Here is a 21,494-nt window from a genome sequence, read left to right on the forward strand (position 1 = left end):
TTTTATACCACCCATGCATTTTAGTGCATGTGTAGAATAATGTACATGCAGAGCCCTGTGCAAAACTCCACATGGCATTTTATTTTCCATCAAAACTTTAAGAACCAGCTACTACAGAAAAGACATAGACACCCCAGCAAATAAATATAAAATCAAATTTTATTTTATATGCAGTGTTTTTGATATAAATCCATTTAGAACTATACATCAGTGGATGGAATCATGACTCATTTTTGCATTTAATTCTTCCTATATTTCTTTATGGCGCGTAACATTTGCAAATGTTTTGGATGAAAACCCAACTATTATTCATTAATGGAAAGGTGAAAAAAGCAATGTACATTGACATTGAGCTGACTTGACATATCATCCTTATAAAGTTTTAATGATCATGCCTTGTATAGGGCACTCTCAATCCTCCACTTTAGTCCCTGGCCTGTGGTCTGAGTGATTGTGATAATCTGTAACATCTTCACTTAACATATCAGCGTTTTTAGAGCCATTAGACTTCATGGCTTCCTGTCTAACCTGCCCAGGGCTGCTGGACTGTGGACAGCTGGGAAGCAAAAGAAGATTTATTGAACTATATCAGGCTAGATGGAGCTTTTCAAACCTATAGCCATCACTCAGTGCTGATGGAGAGGCCCCAGGCCACTCGACTTTGGCTCATCATTCCAGCTGTGACCCCATCTGGCCCCCTGTGCCCCGCCAGTAACTCCAATTACACGCCCATCTGCCCCAACTGAGGTGGCGGCCACCTCACGGGGGCTTTTAAATGGGCCCATCGTGCTCAGAGTGACGCCTGGCTCTGTTTAACGCTTATTGCCAACCCCCCAAAGCCTGGCCATAGAGGTGCTGATAACACTCAGGATTGTTTTATCACCAGGCCGCATCTGCACAGGCCTGCTGCCTCTTCGCTGGGAGGTATTAGGAGGAAAAAAACCTGATAGGATATTAACACAGCCATTTTTGGCAGCCAACATAGTGTGGCAGTCAGAGAAATGGCTGGTAATAAATTTGGAGTCCAGACAATGTGCAACTTGGAGTAGTGCATGTGTAGATATTAGTACATTTTTCTACTGACAGTCTTGTTCCAGTGGATTAAACGCATATTTAATATATAATTAGTATAATATCAAGCAGTTAAAATGGTATATAAACTCGTCTTTGTGTTCATTCAGAAGCTCTGCATCTTTTGAGATGGAATGGTATGTTTGAGTACGAAACTGATTATGCCTTGTTCATGATTGAAATTGAACTTGTCTGAAGTTTTTAATTACTATTTAAATTACCACAGAAACTAATTTGTAAATTGAGCTGTTTAGATTTGTAGCAATTTTGCTATGCATTTACCTTCATGGAAGATTAGCGATCGAAGTCTGTTCCACCTGAAAGAGCAAAAATAAGTCAGTATTACACACGGAGCTGAAATGCATCATCCTCAACCCCTTAAATGCTTTTCAAAGGTGGGCCATCTCTCGATCATCCAAACATCGTTTCTCGGCTGTGTTTGCAAGGGAAAGTCTGAGCCATTTCGGATTAACTGTTTTTTCCCCATATACTGAGTCAAGGCTATGTACAAACACCTGAGCTTTTTCCAGTGCACAGTCTGAACATGGAGGTAGAAATCGGCCAGGAAACACTCTGAAATATATGCAAAATGTATTGGCTTAAAATCACTAATATCACCTGTAAAAGAAATCTAGATGTCTGTTTGTAAACACAAGGAATTGTGTTCCACAGGAATTTTCTGCTAGTTTCAGTGTGAAATAATGAATATTTAAAAAATGACATGCCTTTGTTCAGGCTACTACAATTTCTAAGGCTTAATGTCTTTTTTTTTTTTTTTTTTCTTTGAGTGTCTTTGAGTTTGTGAATGTGTGTGTGTATCTGTGACGGACTGGCGCCCCCTCCAGGGCCTTGCACCCAGTGATTCTGGGTAGGCTCCGGACACACCCCGACCCTGAACTGGATAATCAGTTACAGACAATGAATGAATGAGTGAATTAGTGTCACCAGACCACCTGCTTTATTCTAATGGCAATATGGTGTGATTTTTATTTATTATTTATTTATTTATTTATTTTATTTATTTTTTTTTTAATCCTGGGTCGTGTCATGACTTGCTCGCTTGGTTTATATTTTCTACGTTGTTCTACACTCTATCATATTTTAATGGCTGAGTTCTTTTTTTTTTTTTTTTTTTTAAATAGGGAAATAATTTTATATGGCTATCTAGGTCACTGGGTAAATGTTATAGAAAAAAAATTACATCCTTATATTTTATCTTTACTATTCTATATTTATATGTACAGTCATGTGGCTTTGGGCTGGGTTGTAGTGTACAGCACTCAGGCTGTGTCGAGTACAGGGTTTTATGAGTGTTTGTGCTGTGCAGTTCACTGACACGCATTTTGATGATAAAAACCTGTTTCTGAGAGAGAGCAAATTTCGCAGACTAGTGCTGGAAATACAGAAATGTTAGATAATAATAAGTGAAATAATACGGTTCTACACTGTTTAAAAGAGCAGTTGGCCAGCTAACAGGCTGTGGTTTAGCCCACCACAGCAAATGATTTTCTAGCAAACTGAGGGTCAAATCACACATTTAGAGATAAAACCTCCTACCAGTGAGTCGAGTGAAAGGTCTTCTTTTGAAAGCTATGCATTATTCTTAAGTGCATCTGTATTGTTTGACCTTGTTTAAATTTTATTAACCATGAAAGTAATTGTAAAATTACTTGCTTGTGAATCTAATTTGAATCTGAGTATTTTAATATATTCAATAAAAGTGTGTAATAAGCCAGTATGACATTGTGCATGGGATTTTATGCCTTTTATGTCTTATATGTCTTTAAATATCCAAGGTAAGCGTTTTGTTATTATAATATAATATATATCTACAATAACATGATATTTCACCATCATCTTAGGCCCTGACATTCACAAATAGTAAAGCTATTATAATAAGTGCTTGTGTCTCAGTCAGCGGGATAAATGACCCTTTTAGTGCTAACCTCTAATGTTTATGATATTCTTTCACTGTAATAAACCATCATTTTTCCTTATGATACATACTAAGATATTTTTACCAGCCATTATGTCTCATAGTTATTCATAAGCCCATATCCTTTATACCTGAACACCTGCTCTCATTGTAATGACAGCTCTAGAGAGGCCAATTTAGCCTGCAGTTGTTGAATTGATTTCAAGACAAGGATACACCCTGTAATTGTCAGATTTTGAATCTCAGATTTAAAGCTTAGTCTGGGCCTTAAAACATGTTGTCATCCTGAACTTGCTAAGGAATTAGGCAGCAACTGTTTGCAAAACTATTTTAGTAATAGGAGCAAAAATCTAAATTATATAAAATAAAATTACCTGATATTTGTCTGTAATCTGTTTAGTTATTTTTTTTTAATTTAGCTGTGATACACTGGTTATTTTTGTTTTTAAATGCTCTCGGGTCTAACTATATGCTTTTAACTTTTAGGCTACCTTCAGTGTTAAGAAAACACTCAGCAAACCTCAAAAGTTCTCATAATGCTCAGAAAATATATTTTGACATACAGCTCGTCATATTGCCGAAGCCCTTACCGTGAACGTTGAATATTACCTTTTTACTTTCTGAAAATTTTTAAGCAATTTGCTCAGAAAGCCCTGTACCAGGACCAATTCTGTAATATTTGATGTTAGATTTGATATAGATACTATACTAGGATACACTGGACTAAAAATGCATTCAATATTTGGTCCACTTTATGCCAGATAGGATTTTGAAACATCGGTGCCATCTCTATCAGAGTGGCTTATTTGATCCTTCATTTCGATTGCGTAAGTGCTCAAAGATGGAGATTTGAGAGTTACTTTGCTAGAAGGGATGATTTTTAATTTTCTTTATTCCATGTGCAGGAGGCTAGGGCATTTTAACAGTGTCTGATGATAACATCTTCAAACAGACATTGCTTTTCAAATTAACCCGTACATTTAATATGTGGCCTTTAATTAATGCTTCTCTGTGAATTTCAAATATTATTCCATTTCCCATGAGGCTCTTTCAGGTCATGCTGTTTGAGTATGGTGAAAGCTTCATTTGTGTCTCAAAGGCATTGATTTAGATGTCCCTGGAAGGTAATATGGGTGGAGAAGGAGCTTGTGTGTGTGTGTGTGTGTGTGTGTGTGTGTGTGTGTGTGTGTGTGTGTGTGTGTGTTTCCCCACTTCCATCTCTATCTGCTACTGTTAGCGCTTATTAGGCATGGAGCTCCTTCACTGGGACCCAACGCCCAGCTGGATCTTAAGAATTAGCACCTGGTGTTCAAGTGGCTGTAAGGCTAAATGCTAGTCTTGGTAGCAGACCAGCGAGGCTTTGTTAAAGTGAAGACAAAAGTAATTTTAAACCTAGAGGGATAGCCCAGTCTTCCTATTTACCCTGAATACAGACTGTCTGTCCAACAGTTTAGTGTTTAGCTTTTTTTATTATTATTTTTATTTTGTTTAATAATGTTTTTCCACTGTAGCTAATGTAAGGTTAATGTAGCTATCAAGCATTTGAATTGAATTAGCATCACACAAATGACAAATATGTGTCTCAAATGTTGAGTTACAGAGCTTTACTACAGTTCCTTGATTTCTGACACTGTATGATACACTTTTTTCTATAAATACGGGTAGAAGGACATAGCATTATTAAACATAGCACTAGCAGCCATTGATTGTGTAGCCTGCATTTATCTGTCACTGTTTTCATATGAGTAGTGTGAAAAAGTTTGACTAGCCTCTCTTGTTTGACTAATCTTTTCTAGACTCTTCAGTGTGTCATATAATTGGGAAGATTTAGACAGAAGCTATTATTTAAAGCAAAATAAATAATTGGGTAAAACCCAAGCAAAACAAAGGGAGAAAAAAAATCACACCGAACACAAAGGAAACCATTTGCTTCAAAATGGTCACTGAGTTTGTTTTTTTTTTTTTTAAATCTTCAAAGATATCCTTTAAGCCTCTGTTGGAATAAGCTTGTTATATTTAGCACACTGCAGATGAGCCTAGGTCTTTTCCTAGAAGTGCTTTTTGTCTCTTTCTCCTTTTGCCTCTTTCTTTTCCCCCTCACTCCATGCTCTTGTTTTCTCTCAATATTTTATCTGTTTCTGTTAATCGTTCTCTCTTTTACTCCATCTCTCATTTCTTTCCTCTACTTTCACACACATTTTTACCTCTCTTTCTCGTCTCTATTTTTTCTTGTATTGTTTCTCGTGTGCCCCCCCCCCCCCCACACACACACACACACACTAATGTTCTGTCCCATACATGTTAAATTCTTCTTTATTTTCTTTCTTCATAAATTCTTTTTTCTGAAACATTTGGGTGTCCCGAGTGTAAAGCAGTGTGATTTCAAATTCTGAGCCATCTCTTCATCTTGGCTAGTGGAAAGGATGGATGCTGTGGCCAGATGATGGATGGATGTGGCCTCTTCTGGCAGCAGTGTCTGTTCGTCTGTTCAGTCTTTCATTTTCCTGCCCCCTGTCACCCCCTAAATACACCCCCCCCCTCTCCCAACTGCTTTCACTCCTTCAACACAAAAGACTTATTTCCAGAGCATCATTAACAAACCAATAGGAACATGTGTGGCCATGCTAAAGCTAGCATGTTTATGGGCTCTAAACTAGTTAGCGGACAATAAAATGGAAACCCTTCATATATAAAATTGCAGAACGACTGAGTGTGGGTGGTTTAAAGTGAAATTACTGCCCTCCGTCTGTTTGGGGAATGTATTAGGCTTTGTTACTCTGATGAGTTAAGTGCATGTTACAAAGCAAGGTTGTAGCTAAAGGACCCCAAAACATATAGATCATGAGGAAATCTAAACATCCTGTAAGTAACCAGGTTTTAAAAAGGCAGAGTGACTTAATAAGAGGAAATAAGGTATTTAAGTTCATTTCGAGCTGGTTATTTCACTGCTTATACTGCAAAAGGTCAGTGTTTTGCCTATATGGGCAAAATATCAACACTGAGATCTTATCGCTGCATATTATAGTTGAAATATGCCATGCAATATGATAAAAATGCTATGTTTGAGCAAATAATTTTATTTTATTGGGTTACCTAAATGATTTGATTCATCAATTCACCCACAGCCTCACTGAGGGAGCCATGATTGGTCAAATGTTCACAGCACTCTAAAAAATTGTAATTTGTTTTAAACTAATGTTCATATTGTAGCTAGATCAGTATCACAGAGACCAACACAACAGTGTACACACTTATTACTTTAACTTTTGTAATGTTTTATTACATATTAGAAGACAAGGTCATTGTTAGTGTAGTACAGTTAATGTTCTCCTCCTAGCATGTTGAACTTTGACGTTGTATCACTTCAAAATGAAACGGGGGCTGACTTCCCATGTCTTGGAGGAAGCATATGCTAGCCTTCTCCCTCCCAGCTTGTTAGTATCATGTTTTAGGGAAGATGTAGTTAGTGGGTGGAGAGGCAATGAAAAAATTGAAAAGAACACTAGGTATCTCACTAAAAATTATTAAAACTCTCACTCAGATTAGTTTGGCAGTTTGCAAAGTAATGAGGAAAGAAACTGATTAATTTTTTTATATGCAATTTCCACCATATATTTTAATTTTAGTTTTCATGAATACTTTTAAAAGGTTTTATTTTCCAGCTCAGTTTGTGCGCCATGTCTTTGTCGAATCTTTTGGAATCTCAGCATCTTTTGTGCAGCACATTCTCACTGTGTCCATTCACACAAAGCATTCTTTGCTTTTTTTTTTTTACCAACAGCCAGCTCTCTGCCACTGTTACACTGACTGTGTATGGCTTGTGTTAGAAGCCTTTGAATGTGTGTGAGGGCGTGAGAGGGAGCAGAGAGAAGAGAGACACTGTAGTGTCTAGCATAGCAATTAGCAGACACACACACTATATTGCCAAAAATTAGTAGACAAGTGCTATTTCAACATTTTATCTAATAGAGTTATACCTTCTAAGTAAATTTTACTTTAAACACTGGGTAGGGTGACCATATTTTGGTTTCCAAAAAGGAGGACACTTGGGACAGACAAACACATGCCTTTATGGACAGATAATATTAATTTCCTTTCATCTTAAACAAAAATAACAAATAATAGCAAAATATAAAAAATAGTTTATCTTGTCAGTTGCTGACAGTATATGTATGATCATCCGGTTTCCTCCCACAGTCCAAAAACACACATTGGTAGGTGGATTGGCGACTCAAAAGTGTCCGTAGATGTGAGTGTGTCTGTGTTGCCCTGTGAAGGACTGGCACCCTCTCCAGGATGTATTCCTGCCTTGCGCCCAATGATTCCAGGTAGGCTCTGGACCCACCGCGACCCTGAATTGGATAAGCGGTTACAGATAATGAATGAGAATATATATATATATATATATATATATATATATATATATATATCTGCATTAGCATCTAATAGCTTTCTGCGTCCGCTTTTTTTGCTGTAGTGGGATGTGATGTTTTCAAGTGATATCAAGCCGTATCATTTCAAGTGATATCATTTAGTACATTTCTAATTTCAGTTAGTATTAAATTTAATTTAAAAGCTTGGATTTTTTTCATTTCATTTGCATTTTAAATTATTCATGTTACTGTACAGTATTCAACCTGTGCTATTTAAGAGTAACTGCCTACTTACAGGTTCTTACTTACAGGACCCTAAGTTCTCATCATTTTCAGATAATAATGACAATATTACTACTACTACTACTATTACTAATAATAATAATAATAATAATGATAATAATAATATGTTTCCTGTACTTATAAATATGGCTTTTGAATCTGTATTATACACAAAATATTCAATTTGTTTTACTTCTAGACTGATAAAGTAGTATATAATTAAAACCATGTTTATTTCTCCCTGGCCCCTCCCACTTATTGTTGAACCAATCAGAGGTGGCCTTTTAGGTTTTTAGGCTGAGGAGGGATTTGGTTGCCATGGGCACCTGCATCAGTGTTTTCAGAGAGGGGTCCTTTGGACTGTCCCTGCTGAGCACCATGTGCTTCTTCTGATTAGCTCCGCTCAGAGTCCACATGGCCACAAAAGGGTGTGCACCATCAGATGCAGAATAATTAATACGGGGGTAGTACTGGGGTGGGGGTCTTTGGGGCTTTTCTTGGCCTTGGAGAAGCACAATGAAGCAGGACTGTGTCATCCAGGCTCCAAGGGACAATGGGATTGAGCCATAATTCAGCTTTCAGGAGCTTGGAGAAGAAAGGAATGAAGAAGATCTTGGCTTTTTTTCTTCTGTTCATTCTTGGAGTTTTAGGAAAGAATGTTTTAAATAGATATTTTTGAAGAGGATATGTTCTTTATTAACTCCAGAGTATACTCTGGAGTATGGCTGCTGTATCTTAATATGCTTCATTTATTGTTATACCTACCAGAACACCATTAGTGTAGGAAGCAGCTTGAGGTGATGGTGCATGTTTACATGTGCAGAGTATGCCATGGTGTGCTAGGTTAAGTTGCTAAACTACAGTCCCTTCTCTTTGCTGAAGATGTTGAAGTTTAAGGCATTTTGTTTGGATTACTGGCAGTTTCTGTGCCTCCAACCCCTCAGCGGCTTCTACAAAAGGTAAGAAAAGGGTCTTCATTTTGACAAGAATCAGTTTGTTGTTTTCTGCTTGTGGGGATGGACTACCAACATAAGAAACATAATACACTTAAAGTGTGTAGTACAAGCTTAAATGGTAATTGCAAAATTGAGTCTTGACCTAAGGTTAAATACAGAGATGGAAAAGTAGCATTATACCGCTTTTCATGTAAAGTGCTATTTTACCATCATCAACATTAAATACACCAAAACACAGTAGGCTGAAGGGCCTATAATCTGAAACACTTTTCACTGCCCAAGCAATCAGACCCAAGAAACTGATCCCAGATCACCTGACAGACTGTGAAATTTGGAGGTCTGTATTTGAGCTTTCTGAGGTCAGGTTCTGTAATGTTCCTGTGGCTGAGCATGAGTTAGCATTGTTTTTGGCGCGTCTCTATTGTGTTCAGGGGCTTCAGTCAGGTCCTTTGGTTTGCTGTGAGGTCAGCCGGAGTGTGTGCACACGTGTGCTCTGTCTCACTTATTGATCTGGTCCTTTATAATGTGCGAAATTAAACTCACTTATTTCTGAGAAGAATAGTAATATTAATATAAGCTTGGATATGAACCTGCCTGTTTTTTATAGGGCTTTTCCATGACATGCTATTTAGAAGGGCATGATCAATACATTGCTTGTGCAATAAACCTGACTGATATTAATTACTGTGCAGCCATGAAATATCAGAAATAGTGTGTCTCTTTATAATGTTATTTAACAAAGCTACATTCAGAAATGTCATTCTGTTTTGTCCAGCAGACTTATCTGTACCTTCAACAGATTTTTTCAAGGATTGGTCATAGCTACTTCACTGCAGATTTGCATGTTTAACCTTGCACCACCATGCACATTTCCTTCAGGATCAATAAAGTATTTGTCTGTCTTTCTATCTGAAGGGTCTTGTTAATAGCTGGCATTTTAGTCAAGTGTGTTGAATGCTAACAAACACTAAAATGCTCAGTTCAAGGAATAAAGAGGCTCAGGAAGTCTGTGGTAAACCAGTAATTCAGGGTGAACTAAAATGCTTTTACCCTTGGTGTATTATATGAATCTCTGTTGCTTAGAGCAGTGGTTCTCAAACTGTGGTTCGAATACCACTGGTGATACATGAAGCAGCAAGAGGTGGTATGCGAGATTATTTCCAAAAATGTACTTAATAGTTGAGGAATTAATAACTAAATATCTAATAATAATTACAAGATATTTCAAAGTTTTCATAATAAAATTTAAAAAAACATTCCCCTACTTTTTTTCCAAGGGAACGAGATCAGCCAGTATTTTGCATTATCCATGTAAAGAAAGCCCACAGTTTCAGCTACTTACTTTCTGGTCATAAGCAAAGGCTAGAGACTCTATGTGAGCCTTTTGGACTTTATAGCAAATAGGGCAAAGCTGAAGTGAGGGGGATAAAGCAGAGACCAAACATGAGAACACACTTCTGAAATACTTCTGAATCGAAAAGAGCAAAATCTAGAGGCAAAAATACAGAGGGAAAGCGAGAATTCTGTTCATGTGAAAACACAATAGAAGAAAGCAGCTGAAGGAAAACGTAGCCAATATTCGCATCATTAGAGTCCTAAAACACTGTGTAACACTACAAGCGCTGTGCCTCCCGGACCTGAACTAAGTATTTCTGTGATAAGACCCATAGATGGTACTTGGAGGTTTTGGTACATGGTCTAAAAAGTTTGAGAACTACTGGCTTAGGGCATTGGATCTTGGCTTTTTTAAATGGGTCTTTGTATGGCACAATTTTTTTGTCCTGCTGTAAAGCTCCTGACTCAACTGAGTTAATGCCCAGGTTTAACAGGGTCAAATATGAAAGTTCTTGAGTGATTCTTGGAGAAATTTTTAAAGGAGACATATTTACTAGGGAGGCATAAATACCATTTTTTTCCAACCGAGTACGAGTACAAGTATGTGTATTTTTGTGCTTACTGATACCGATACTTACTTAGAATTAAGCAATCAGGAGCATTGTGTAATTTTATAGTTATTAATTAAAACATACAGGGGTTAGACAATGAAACTGAAACACCTGTCATTTTAGTGTGGGAGGTTTCATGGTTAAATTGGAGCAGCCTGGTGGCCAATCTTCATTAAGAATCATATTGCACCAGTAAGGCCATGTGCATCCAATGGTTCAAACATTGTTTCCTGAAGGTGGTGCCATGTATCAGGATGACAATGCACCAATACACACAGCAAGACTGGTGAAAGATTGGTTTGATGAACATGAAAGTGAAGTTGAACATCTCCCATGGCCTGAACAGTCACCAGATCTAAATATTATTGAGGCACTTTGGGGTGTTTTGGAGGAGTGAGTAAGGAAACGTTTTCCTCCACCAGCATCACGTAGAGACCTGGCCACTATCCTGCAAGAAGAATGGCTTAAAATCCCTCTGACCACTGTGCAGGACTTGTATATGTCATTCCCAAGACGAATTGACACTGTATTGGCTGCAAAAGGAGGCCCAACAACATACTAATAAATTATTGTGGTCTAAAACCAGGTATCAGTTTCATTGTCTGACCCCTGTATTTCATTCATTCATTCATTCATTATATGTAACCGCTTATCCAGTTCAGGGTTGTAGTGGGTCCAGAGCCTACCTGGAATCATTGGGTGCAAGGCAGGAATACACCCTGGAGTGGGCGCTAGTTCTTCACAACTTTTATTTAGCATTTCCCCACGTTACACTTCCAATAATTAGATAAATAAAGTATCTATCTATAAATTAGAAACATGAGATGCAGCAAGCTCTTGATATGCGTTTGCAGTGTTGTACATCTTTGTCAAGACAGTTTCCGTTACACGATAACGGCTGGGAAGTTCTGCCCTTTGGAGTGTTTATTAAAGAGCAGTAGTCTGATCTATGGCGTCGGATCCAATTCAAAATTCACAAATAGAGAAAATAATTTAGTTTGAGGAAAAACCACATCAGGTAACGAACAATGCTTTTGCAAACGAGAAAACATTTCCTGGGAGAAAAATACACTTTGATTGAAGAAAAGCCCACCTTGTTCGAGGACAGTCAAAACAGTGCGGCATACTCACTGCTCTTGGATTCTTTTAATTTTTGTATATGTCATTTTAAAATGTCTTTCCACAAGTTAAAACAAACTTCCTGGGGCCTTAATGAAATGTCTGTGATATGCTTTGGTCAAAATATCACAAGGAACAAGTACCACGTATTGAATAATAATGAGCCCACAGCTCACTCTAGCCACCAGTGAGAAGCAAGGCACAAACTCTAATTTTCAAAATTTTTTCTATTTTCTTATTTGTTCACTCCCATTTTCATTATTTCTTTAACCTCTGTTTTTCAAAGTTTAATCCCTCTTTCAGCTTTGGCTGGGTTGACAGCATTGCATGGCGTTATCTGTCTGCAAGGCTAGAGTAGCTGTGGTAAGGGCCAGAAATCTAGGGATGAATTTGTTAAACAGTTATTTATAAATTGTTTACATTTTATGGAAAATATGAAAGAAATTTGTGTATTTATTTATTTATATTAAAATCTGTTGTCTTGGTCAAAGAGTGACCATCCTACATCGCCCCTCCCCTCCACCCTTACACACACCCACACACACAACCCATACTGCTACATTAGTTTTTTCAATATATTGTAGTCAAATATTTGTATTTAATTTTTCTTTCATTATTTTATTTATTTAAATTTTTTTTGTGAACTAGTATTAGAAGGCTATTAATTTATTTTCATTCATTCATTCATACATTCATACATACATACATATAGAATTTTCTTTTGGGTGTGGCATGCCACACACCTCCAGGTCCCCTGAGTTCAGTTGCTGCCATGTGACTGCGAGGATTTTAGTGGGTTCTCCCTGTAACTGTCTGGATTTCCTCCGGGTGCTCTAGTTTAATCCCACCATCCAGAAAAATGTGCTGGTAGCTCAGTTGGCTGTGTGAAATTGCCCCTAGGTGTGGGTGTATGTGTCTGTGGTGCCTCTCTCCGGGTAGCCCCTAGACACACCACAGCCCTAATTAAGATTTCTTTAGACTGTACATGAATTCAATAAATATACATTAAATAAATGTTCAATAAATGACATTAAATGTAAAAATTTTAATTTCATTTAAAAAAAAATACAAAAACAGCTTGGTTTGGCAAAGTTTCACACCTTGTTTCCCTGCCACTCATGATACAAATGATACATCATTTACATATTTGTTTGTTCCTCATTTAAATACCTGAGAGTAAGGTTAACAAATACTGAGCTAAAGCTGGATATCTTGACTATGTACCTTTGAGGTAAACTAGTGAATGTTTGAATCTCTTCTTAGAAGCTCTCAGAGCTCTCGAGTTCTCACACAATTTATTGGTCTTATTCAGCACTAGTGACTGCTGTGTTCCACACCGATCCCCTTGCAATTTTCAACATGAGAAGTCTCCTCTCAGATGTTGCAGTACAGTAATAACTACATAGTATTTCCTGAAGAATAATTGCATAGAGATTGGGGTGGTCCCTCTCCCCCCCCCCCCCCCCCTTCTCTTCCGCATGCATAATAAGTGTGCATATACCAGCGGCTATTAAATACGCTGTTGAGAGGCTCTGTTATAAAGGGGCGGGGACCACTTCGAGCCCATTTCACACTTAATGTAAGCGGCACACAGAGACGGGGACAAACACAAAATCGCTTCCGTCTGTAAATGAGCCAAGCAGGTCATTTATATTCCCCTTGGCTGCTTAAGTAGGCATCTCTCAGCTTTTTGAAGTCCAAAAGACAGATTGCAGAGAGGGAGAGAAAGAGAGCGAGCTCTGAGGTCAATGTGTTTTAGGGGTGTAAAATACCATCATTTGAAAGTGATTCTACCAACAAGAACAGATCCCAAAAATAAGAAAATAAATAAAATAAAATGAAAGCCAGGCTCCGCAACTGGAACTGAATTTAAAAGTTAATTTTAGCGTCTGTTGGACAAATGGATTGTTTGCTGTGTTTTTGCCTTGTTTGTCTGTCTGTCAAGTTATCTAGCAATATTCAATATGGCGGCATGTTGGCGCAGCAGGTAGCATCGCAGTCACACAGCTCCCAGGTCCTGGGTTTGTGGGTTCAAGTCCCACTCTGGGTGACAGTCTGTGAGGAGTTTGTTGTGTTCTCCCCTTGTCTGCGTGGGTTTCCTCCGGGGGCTCCAGTCAAGGGTGTGTACCCACCTTGCACCTACTGATTCCAGCTAGGCTTCGCACCCACAGCAACCCTGAATTGGAGAAGTGGTTACAGACAATGAATGAATGAATATTTAATATTCAATGGCCCAAATAAAATACTCTGACTAGTCCCGAACATATAAACAAAAAATCTTTTGTGGATTTTCACTTCTAAATACTCAGTTTGTATGTTTTTTTTTAATCCGTTATGTACATATAAGGTTTTATATGTTCTGATGTTCTGATTCCTAAATATTGAGCATTACATTTGTATATTTGAATGTTATTAATAAAACCACACTTATATTATCAGTTGAAACTGTTGGGCAGTTTTTTTTAATCAACTGTAGTACCAAAGTAAGGAATTGAAGTTGAAGTTTGAGAAATCATGTTGCGTTGAATATTGAATATGTGTGAATCATGATTGAAGTGAATTGTTTAGAAGTTTACACTCTTGTGTTTGAATATTCCACCACTGCTGGACATGTCTGCACATGAGTGTAAGAAATCTGTTTAAATCTGAATATTCATGAATGTGTTAATTGCTTTGATTTCAAGCGTAGAATTGTCTGGGATGCATACAATTGCTGACTAGTCATGCATATGCTTACACACATGCACACTGTTGGTCTGGAATTAACCACATCAGAAATATCCTGACTGTAGTGTTAGGTTAAGGTTTCTAAAATGTTCTTGGCTTGGACTTACAGTTCAAGGAATAATGTTTTACTTCTGTAGAAACTGAATGTGATTTGTTTGTTTGTCTAAGGTTTCTTTGTAGTATTGTGGCATTCCTGGGTCACATATTTTAAGCAGCACACGCAGTAATGTGTATGTGTGGGACAAAAAAAAAGTAAAGGGAAGTAAGCACCCTCTGGCATCACGAGGCATATGATGCACTTATATCTAACAGCTTTTTAGCCCCCACCTGTTGTAGTACATTTATTTTAATAGAATGTGTTACAAAAAACATCAAATATACTTTTATGTTCAAACACTAGGGAATTTTCATACTTTGGCTAGGCCACTTCTATTAATATGAACAAATAAGCAACATAGCAACATTGCTCTCTAGCGTTATTCCAAGTGGAGAATGTTTATTTAAAAGTGTACTTTCATCGGGCTGAAGTTTGTAAATTTGCTTCCCAGTGCTGGGATCTTGGCTTTTAGTCCCATCTGGGTGGAGTTTCTGTGTTCTCCCTGTGTCTGTGTGGTTTTCTTCCAGGGTTTCCTCCCACAGTCCAAAAACTTGAGATTAGGTGAATTGGCTTCTCTAATAAATGTCCTGGTGTGAGTGAATGAATGTCTGTACATGTGAGAGTCAATGAGGGAATGTGTGTATGCCCAGATATGGATTGGTGCTCTATCCTGGGTGAATCCCTAGTGCCCGATGCAGACGGTTGTTCCTGGTTGAGAGTACGCTGTGCCCATTTGGTTGCTGCTTCTCAACAGTGTATGTGTGTGTGTGGATTGGTGTTGTTTGGAATGGTGTTCTGTGTAGTTGATAAAGCGTCCTTGGGTGTCCAAATTTTACATCTAATTTTAAGTGAGGTTAAGCACTTGCAGTCTTTTCTAAGAGGTTTTGAAATGTGTGATTTTGTGTGTGTAATCTGTTTGTGTGTGTGTGTGTGTGTGTGTGTGTGGTTTACAGGCTGTGGTCGTAAACTGGAACATTGTCAAACTGTTCACAGTTGGAAGTTTATGAAAGAGAACTGTGTGTGTGAATCTGTCTGTCAGTGGGTTGAATGTTAATGTGTGTGAGGAACAAGGACTCTATTTCTGTGTGTGTTTGTGTGTCTGTGTTTGTATTTTTGCTGGATGTGTCAGTGCTGAGGAGTGTGTTCCAGACAAATGTGAATGGAAAAAAAAAGCTGTTGATTCTGCCAGTTTTTTCCACTGCCTATTTTTCCACAGAATAAAGTGTAGGGGTGGGGGCGATATGGCCCTAAAATAATTTCACGATATTTTACTGACTTTTTTTAATTGTTTTACAAATTATGATGATATTATTGCAAACGATACAATATGTCACAGCACAGCCCTTATAAAGTGTCACATCTGTTGTACAATGTTAGCAAAAAAGGTTAAATATAGATGGTCTATTTGCTTCAGAGACAGTGAATACTGTCTACAAGAATAGGGGTTTTCGTAGTCCGTGAATGGGCCCAACCTTTCCTTCATGTCGCATATGACCTGCATCAGGAGCTGGTACAAAAATGAGAATCTGCAAAATAGGTCGTCAAATGCTTTTCTTAAGCTTCTTGTTATTTAAAGTTTTAGCAACAGGACTGTTGCAGACTGTTTTATGACTGAGCTGTTTGATATTGTTTTGAACAGTATTTCCATGAAGTACTGTAGTTTATATTTAGGTTTGGTATTTCTGACTGTGCTGCAGTAAATCCAGTGAAATAGGGTTAGCTGTTTATGCCCTAAAAACATGCAGTTGGGAGCCTCTTCAGTGTAAAAATATAATAATTTCAAATAATTGAATTACTTCATTAATAGAATATTCAATATGACCAGCTGGAAGATTGGGGTCGGGTGGGTAGTGAAGGAGCAAACCTGTGTCCTCCTTCAGTCCCACACTCACAGCTGGGGGTGTCCTTGAGCAAGGCACCAAACCCCTAACTACTAAGCAGTTGGGATGACTACCTGCTACTCCAGGTTTGTGTGTGTGTGTGTGTAAGTGTGTGTGTGCATGCACACTACCTCTAGTGCACTAGTGTGTGTGTGTGTGTTCACTGCCACAGATGTGTTAAATGTACATATTGAAATGACATATTTCATGGATGTTTGCATGTTCAAACACAACATCCTTAGTCAACTAAATCCTGGTTCACAACTCTGCCATTTTTAGCCTGCTTTTAACCCCAATTTTGCCCTTCCAACTAATTTTGGCCCTCGGATGTTTTGTGAAAAAGAGTGACTCCTAGCCAATTGCAGCCTTGTTAATAATACAATACTGGCACACCTTGACTGTTTTATTTAATGTTGTTGAGTAGCCCAGAAAACATGCCTAAAGGGAACGCTCTGCAATTGTTTAAGGTGGAATGGTGTGTTTGAGGAGAAAAACAAGTGTTGTTTGTACATGGCTGAAGTGTAACTCAAACTGTTTAGTTTTGTAGCACTTTCGCTAATGCAGTTAGTTTGGAGACTTCCACCTTAAGTGATCCCAAAAAGCAAAAATTCTATATAACCCACCTTTGAAAAAGGAATAGAGCAGTATCCTCATTTCATTTTGTGCTTTTCAAAGTTCGGAGTTCTCTCCACTGTCTAAAGCTCTAGTTGCTTCTGCCATATGCAGAGAGAGAGGGAGAGGGATAGAGAGACTAGCATACTGGACCGATCCTGAGTTTATTTTTCTGGTCATTTACAGGCACAGGCTTTGTAAATACATTAAGCTTGTTTCGAGTACAAACAGACTAGAGAGCAGCGAATGGTTAGGAGTGTTAAGTGTTTAAGTGTTTTTGATGACAGTCGTGAATTACGCCAGCCAGTCGTAGTTGTTGTTGTGGTTTAGTGTGCACCCTACACACAAACACACACACACACACACACACACATTTCTGAACACAAATAAGTGTGGACGTCCTAAGATAGGCAGCACGGTGGTGCAGCAGGTAGTGACGCAGTCTCACAGATCCAGGGACCTGGAGGTTGTGGGTTCGAGTCCCGTTCTGGATGACTGTCTGTGAGGAGTTTGTTGTGATCTCCTTGTGTCCACATGGGTTTCCTCCGTGTGCTCTGGTTTCCTCCCACAGTCCAAAAACACAAGCTGGCAGGTGGATTGGCAACTCAAAATTGTCAGTAGTTGTGAGTGAATGTGCGTGTGTTTTGCCCTGTGAAGGACTGGCGCCCCCTCCAGGGTGTATTCCTGCCTTGCACTCAATGATTCCGGGTAGGCTCCAGACCCACTGTGACCCTGAATTGGATAAGCAGTTAAAGGCAATGAATGAGTGAATGAATGTAGTGTGTGCATTGAATGTGTGAGTGTGTCGCCCTCTAAAGGACTGGCGCCCCTCCAGAGTGCACTGGATAAACGGATACAGACAATGAATGAATGAACGAATGAAGTGTGTACTTAGCAATGATGTGTATATTTGTGAAGACCTGACATTTTAATGGGAGATGTTCTCTGATATTTGTTTGTCTTTGTACGTCTTACAGATGCTTCAAACTGAACATCTTACTGGAAATTGCCGTGTTGTTTAGTTAAATCTGTAATACGTTTTATGTCCACCTTATTTATTTATTTATTTATTTATGTTTCTTTCTTTTTTCTAACATGCTGGAATGTGTCCTTGTGATGAAACACTCTTCGCTATCCCTGTTTTTGGAGGGTGTTCAGTTTCCGAATTTTGCCTCCAGCTATAATTCCTCTTCACAAGCAACATGATGAAACATTAAAGGCATCACAGGGGATAGGAACATTGTTTGAAGTTTCTCCAAAACTTCAATAGCGCTTTATAGAAAGTGAGTGGGGGAAAAAAAAGAGGTTCCCCTGCAGCACTGTCCAATATTGCTTTCCCTTGGTCACATGTTCTTTCCAATATTTTCCTCCTCATACACCTCCTTCATTTAATTTTCTTCTTTCATTTCTGTTCATTAATTTCTCACATGCAGTGTTTCACCCTTCAAACTCAAGTGGGTGTTCGTTGCTTTTCTCCCGCTCCTTTGGCTTCTCTTTGTGTTTCCCTTTGTTTTTTATCTTGTGTGTGTACGGTATGGTTTTAATTTGCAGTTTGAGGATAACCAATTTCTACTCGTGGATCTGTTTTTTGAAGATGACCTCAGACTTGTAGAGGGAGTGTCTTTTAAACACATTCCCCAAACTGATTGTGGACCGTGTCGCACCCTAACACACTAGTCAACATTTCCACATTACAGATCCATCATGGAACTGATTTCATTATTAGACCTGATTGAGTGAAGGCATGTGCTATATCTGAGGTGGTGAACTCGGAACACTCTCAGCCTCTTGCTCCATAGGGAGACGTGTCATTCTTGGCCTTGTTTTTGGACACAGTTGCCTGCCAAACCACCCCTAAACACAAAGGAAATTAAGCTGCCCAAGCAGATGAGAACGGCTGTACTGTAAAGATGAAAAAACGCTGGAAAAAGTGACCAGAGTTCAGGGGAAAGATTTTCTAAGTGGAATATGTGGCTGAAGCCGTTTAGCACAAACTACTCATTCCACTTATGAAATGTTCCTCTGTGACATGGAAGTTTGAGGGAAAGAACAATATTGTTCGGAAGTTTGAGACCACTCTTGATTCTTAGTACATTGTTAATCTTTTTTAAGGAAAAAGCAGTTTCCAAAACAAAAACATGTTATAAATTTTTATTACAAATATTGTTAAAATATTTGGACTTGTAATAGGGAGAATAAAGCCTCTATTGTTTCTGGTTTGGTTTCAACACTGCAAGAAACTTGAAACTAATAAGATTTAAATCAGTCCTTTAAATCAATAGTGTTGTGTTATGTTTGTCAATATGAGAAGTTTAGATAAATGCCAGGGGGTGAGTAAGACACAGAGCAAACGTCAGACTTTCATATGAAGAAGAATACATTACAAACAGTTGGGGAATATCAGGCACAGTGGGAATGTATGAGGGTGGAGAACAGGCAGAGCAGAGCAGCAGAGATATGACAACTAAGACGAGCACCAAAAACAATAAAAACACAAGCACATGGACAGAAGAGAACAAAAGAGCTGAAACTAAACACACAACCGGCTCAGAATCTGATGGGTAGGATAAAGTTTTGTCTAAAAACTATCCACATATTATTCTCAGTCTTTTTACTGTACTATACTGACAGTTAAGCAGAGGCTGAGGAAGTAAACAATTACACACTGACTTAAGTATGAGTACTGGTAATCTAGTAAAAATATTATATTTTATTAATTGTTGGTGGGGTTCTGGGGTAATTCTCTCTTTAACATCTGAATCGCCAATGTCTATGTTTTTCCCCCAACATCCTCCAGGAAAATTATTGGCTGAATCGCTCCCTGCTTTTAACTGATAATCGTCTTATAATTTAAATCCTGTCTGGATGCAAATCTCTCTGATTTAACAGGCAGAGCTTGCCTAGTATTGGATAAAATAGGAGTTTGAGCACTGCTGCGGACCTTGTTTAGCCTCTGAGCACTATAGATTTCCATCAATACTCACAGAAAATATTTTCTGAACAGCAAAACCATACAACAACATAAAAGTTACTGAATCTTGTACTTGGTGAAGGTGTTAAAAGTTCTTCAGACTTCACCTGGGAGAGCGTTATCAGATGAAGGACAGAAATAAAATCAATGAGAAAAGGGAGATCAGACAGGCTGATAAAATGAGTGATTGTAATGATAGCTGTGTTAGTGTTCTCTTCAGATGTGAACATTTTCATTAACTTTTTCTGCTGCCTGTTTTGACGTGATGTAGTTTGGGAATGAGAAACACCCTTAAACACACTCACATGCATTTATGCACATTTATATTCACACACACACTTACACATATTTACCCTTTAGGCATGTGCTCACTGCTGGGGACTGTAAGACACAAAAGTAACCAATCACATGTTACATTTTGCGCTTCATTAGGTGTATGAATTAAAATGACTGATTAAAAAAATGCATAAATAGAGAATTACAAGTGAAGGAACCACTCTCACTGGAAAAAGTAAGGTGGGAAATCTACAGTTTTTCTTTTAAAATTTAGTGAGTAAAAGTAAGACGTAGTAAGTGAGAGAAGTAAACTACAAACAAGTAAAAAAGTAATACAGTACAGTAATAAAGCACCACCTTTGCAGCTGAGCCTAATAAACTCTAGCCCTGTCCTGCTGATGATCAGTGAACTCTGAACAGATTCATCTCGCCTATTTTTCATTGCAAATTTACTGCCAAATGATCCCCACTTACCAGATATGTGGGAGGTGGACCATACTCTATGCCCAACATTCATATGGAAGAGGCTTTGTAGTTAGTTACACTAGTCTGAATTTATCAAGCATTAAAGCTGCCTCCGTATCGAAATAAATGCAGTCTATCTCTGTCCATTTAGATGTAAAGCTTGGCTTGTGCAAGTTCAGTAGTAGACCTTTTGGCGGCTAGCCTTAATTGGTAATCCCTGAGCCCTGCTAGAAATTCTCCTCCCAGAAGGGAACAGTTTGGTTTGGCTGCAAATCTAGAGCAAAGCAAACACGATGTTCATCACCAGCAACAACTGCAGTAACTTGAACTGGGGTTGTTGGTGGCGGGGGGGTGTATTAGTCATTTCTCTCTCTCTTTTCCTCATTCTCCTTGGGGGGGTTCTCAAGTGTGGGACAAAGTTTGTGGTCAAGTGAAGAAAGAAGGGAAGGAGAGGCTTGTCTGGATGCTAGGGGTGGAGACGCTTGACTAAACAGCATACACTCATCCACTCACTTCATAGACTCCTCCAGCCTTCATGTTTTTCTTGTGCTTTTGGATCGAGATATTTTCAACTTGTTGAAGACTTATCCAGGGCAGCCAGGTCAGAAGTGTCCTGGCCATGCTGAGCCTGATGTGGAAGTATTGCCTTTCTGTTCGTACAATAAGGTAGGACTTGTGTGTGTGTGTGTGTGTGTGTGGGGGGGGGGGGGCGTGACAGGGCTTCTTTTGTATAATATTATAATATTTGGAAATAATATTCCTGATTGCTTCACGTTTTCTCAG

At 38.5% G+C, this 21,494-nt stretch overlaps 1 protein-coding gene across 4 annotated transcripts in view; it reads left to right on the forward strand.

The window, feature by feature from the left end:
- Window positions 1-21,494, forward strand: part of iqsec1b (IQ motif and Sec7 domain ArfGEF 1b) — a 302,557-nt gene that overhangs the window by 180,321 nt on the left and 100,742 nt on the right. The window contains exon 1 of one of the 4 annotated variants that reach the window (XM_066672594.1): window positions 8,545-8,621. The exons of 2 other annotated variants lie outside the window; for them this stretch is intronic. In XM_066672594.1, the coding sequence (XP_066528691.1) occupies window positions 8,545-8,621 (77 nt within the window). Of the gene's footprint in view, window positions 1-8,544; window positions 8,622-21,307; window positions 21,378-21,494 lie in introns of those variants that run through there. One more of the 4 variants, XM_066672596.1, reaches the window with a different exon arrangement.

This window comes from Hoplias malabaricus, chromosome 5, assembly GCF_029633855.1.
Source record: "Hoplias malabaricus isolate fHopMal1 chromosome 5, fHopMal1.hap1, whole genome shotgun sequence".
NCBI lineage: Eukaryota > Metazoa > Chordata > Actinopteri > Characiformes > Erythrinidae > Hoplias > Hoplias malabaricus.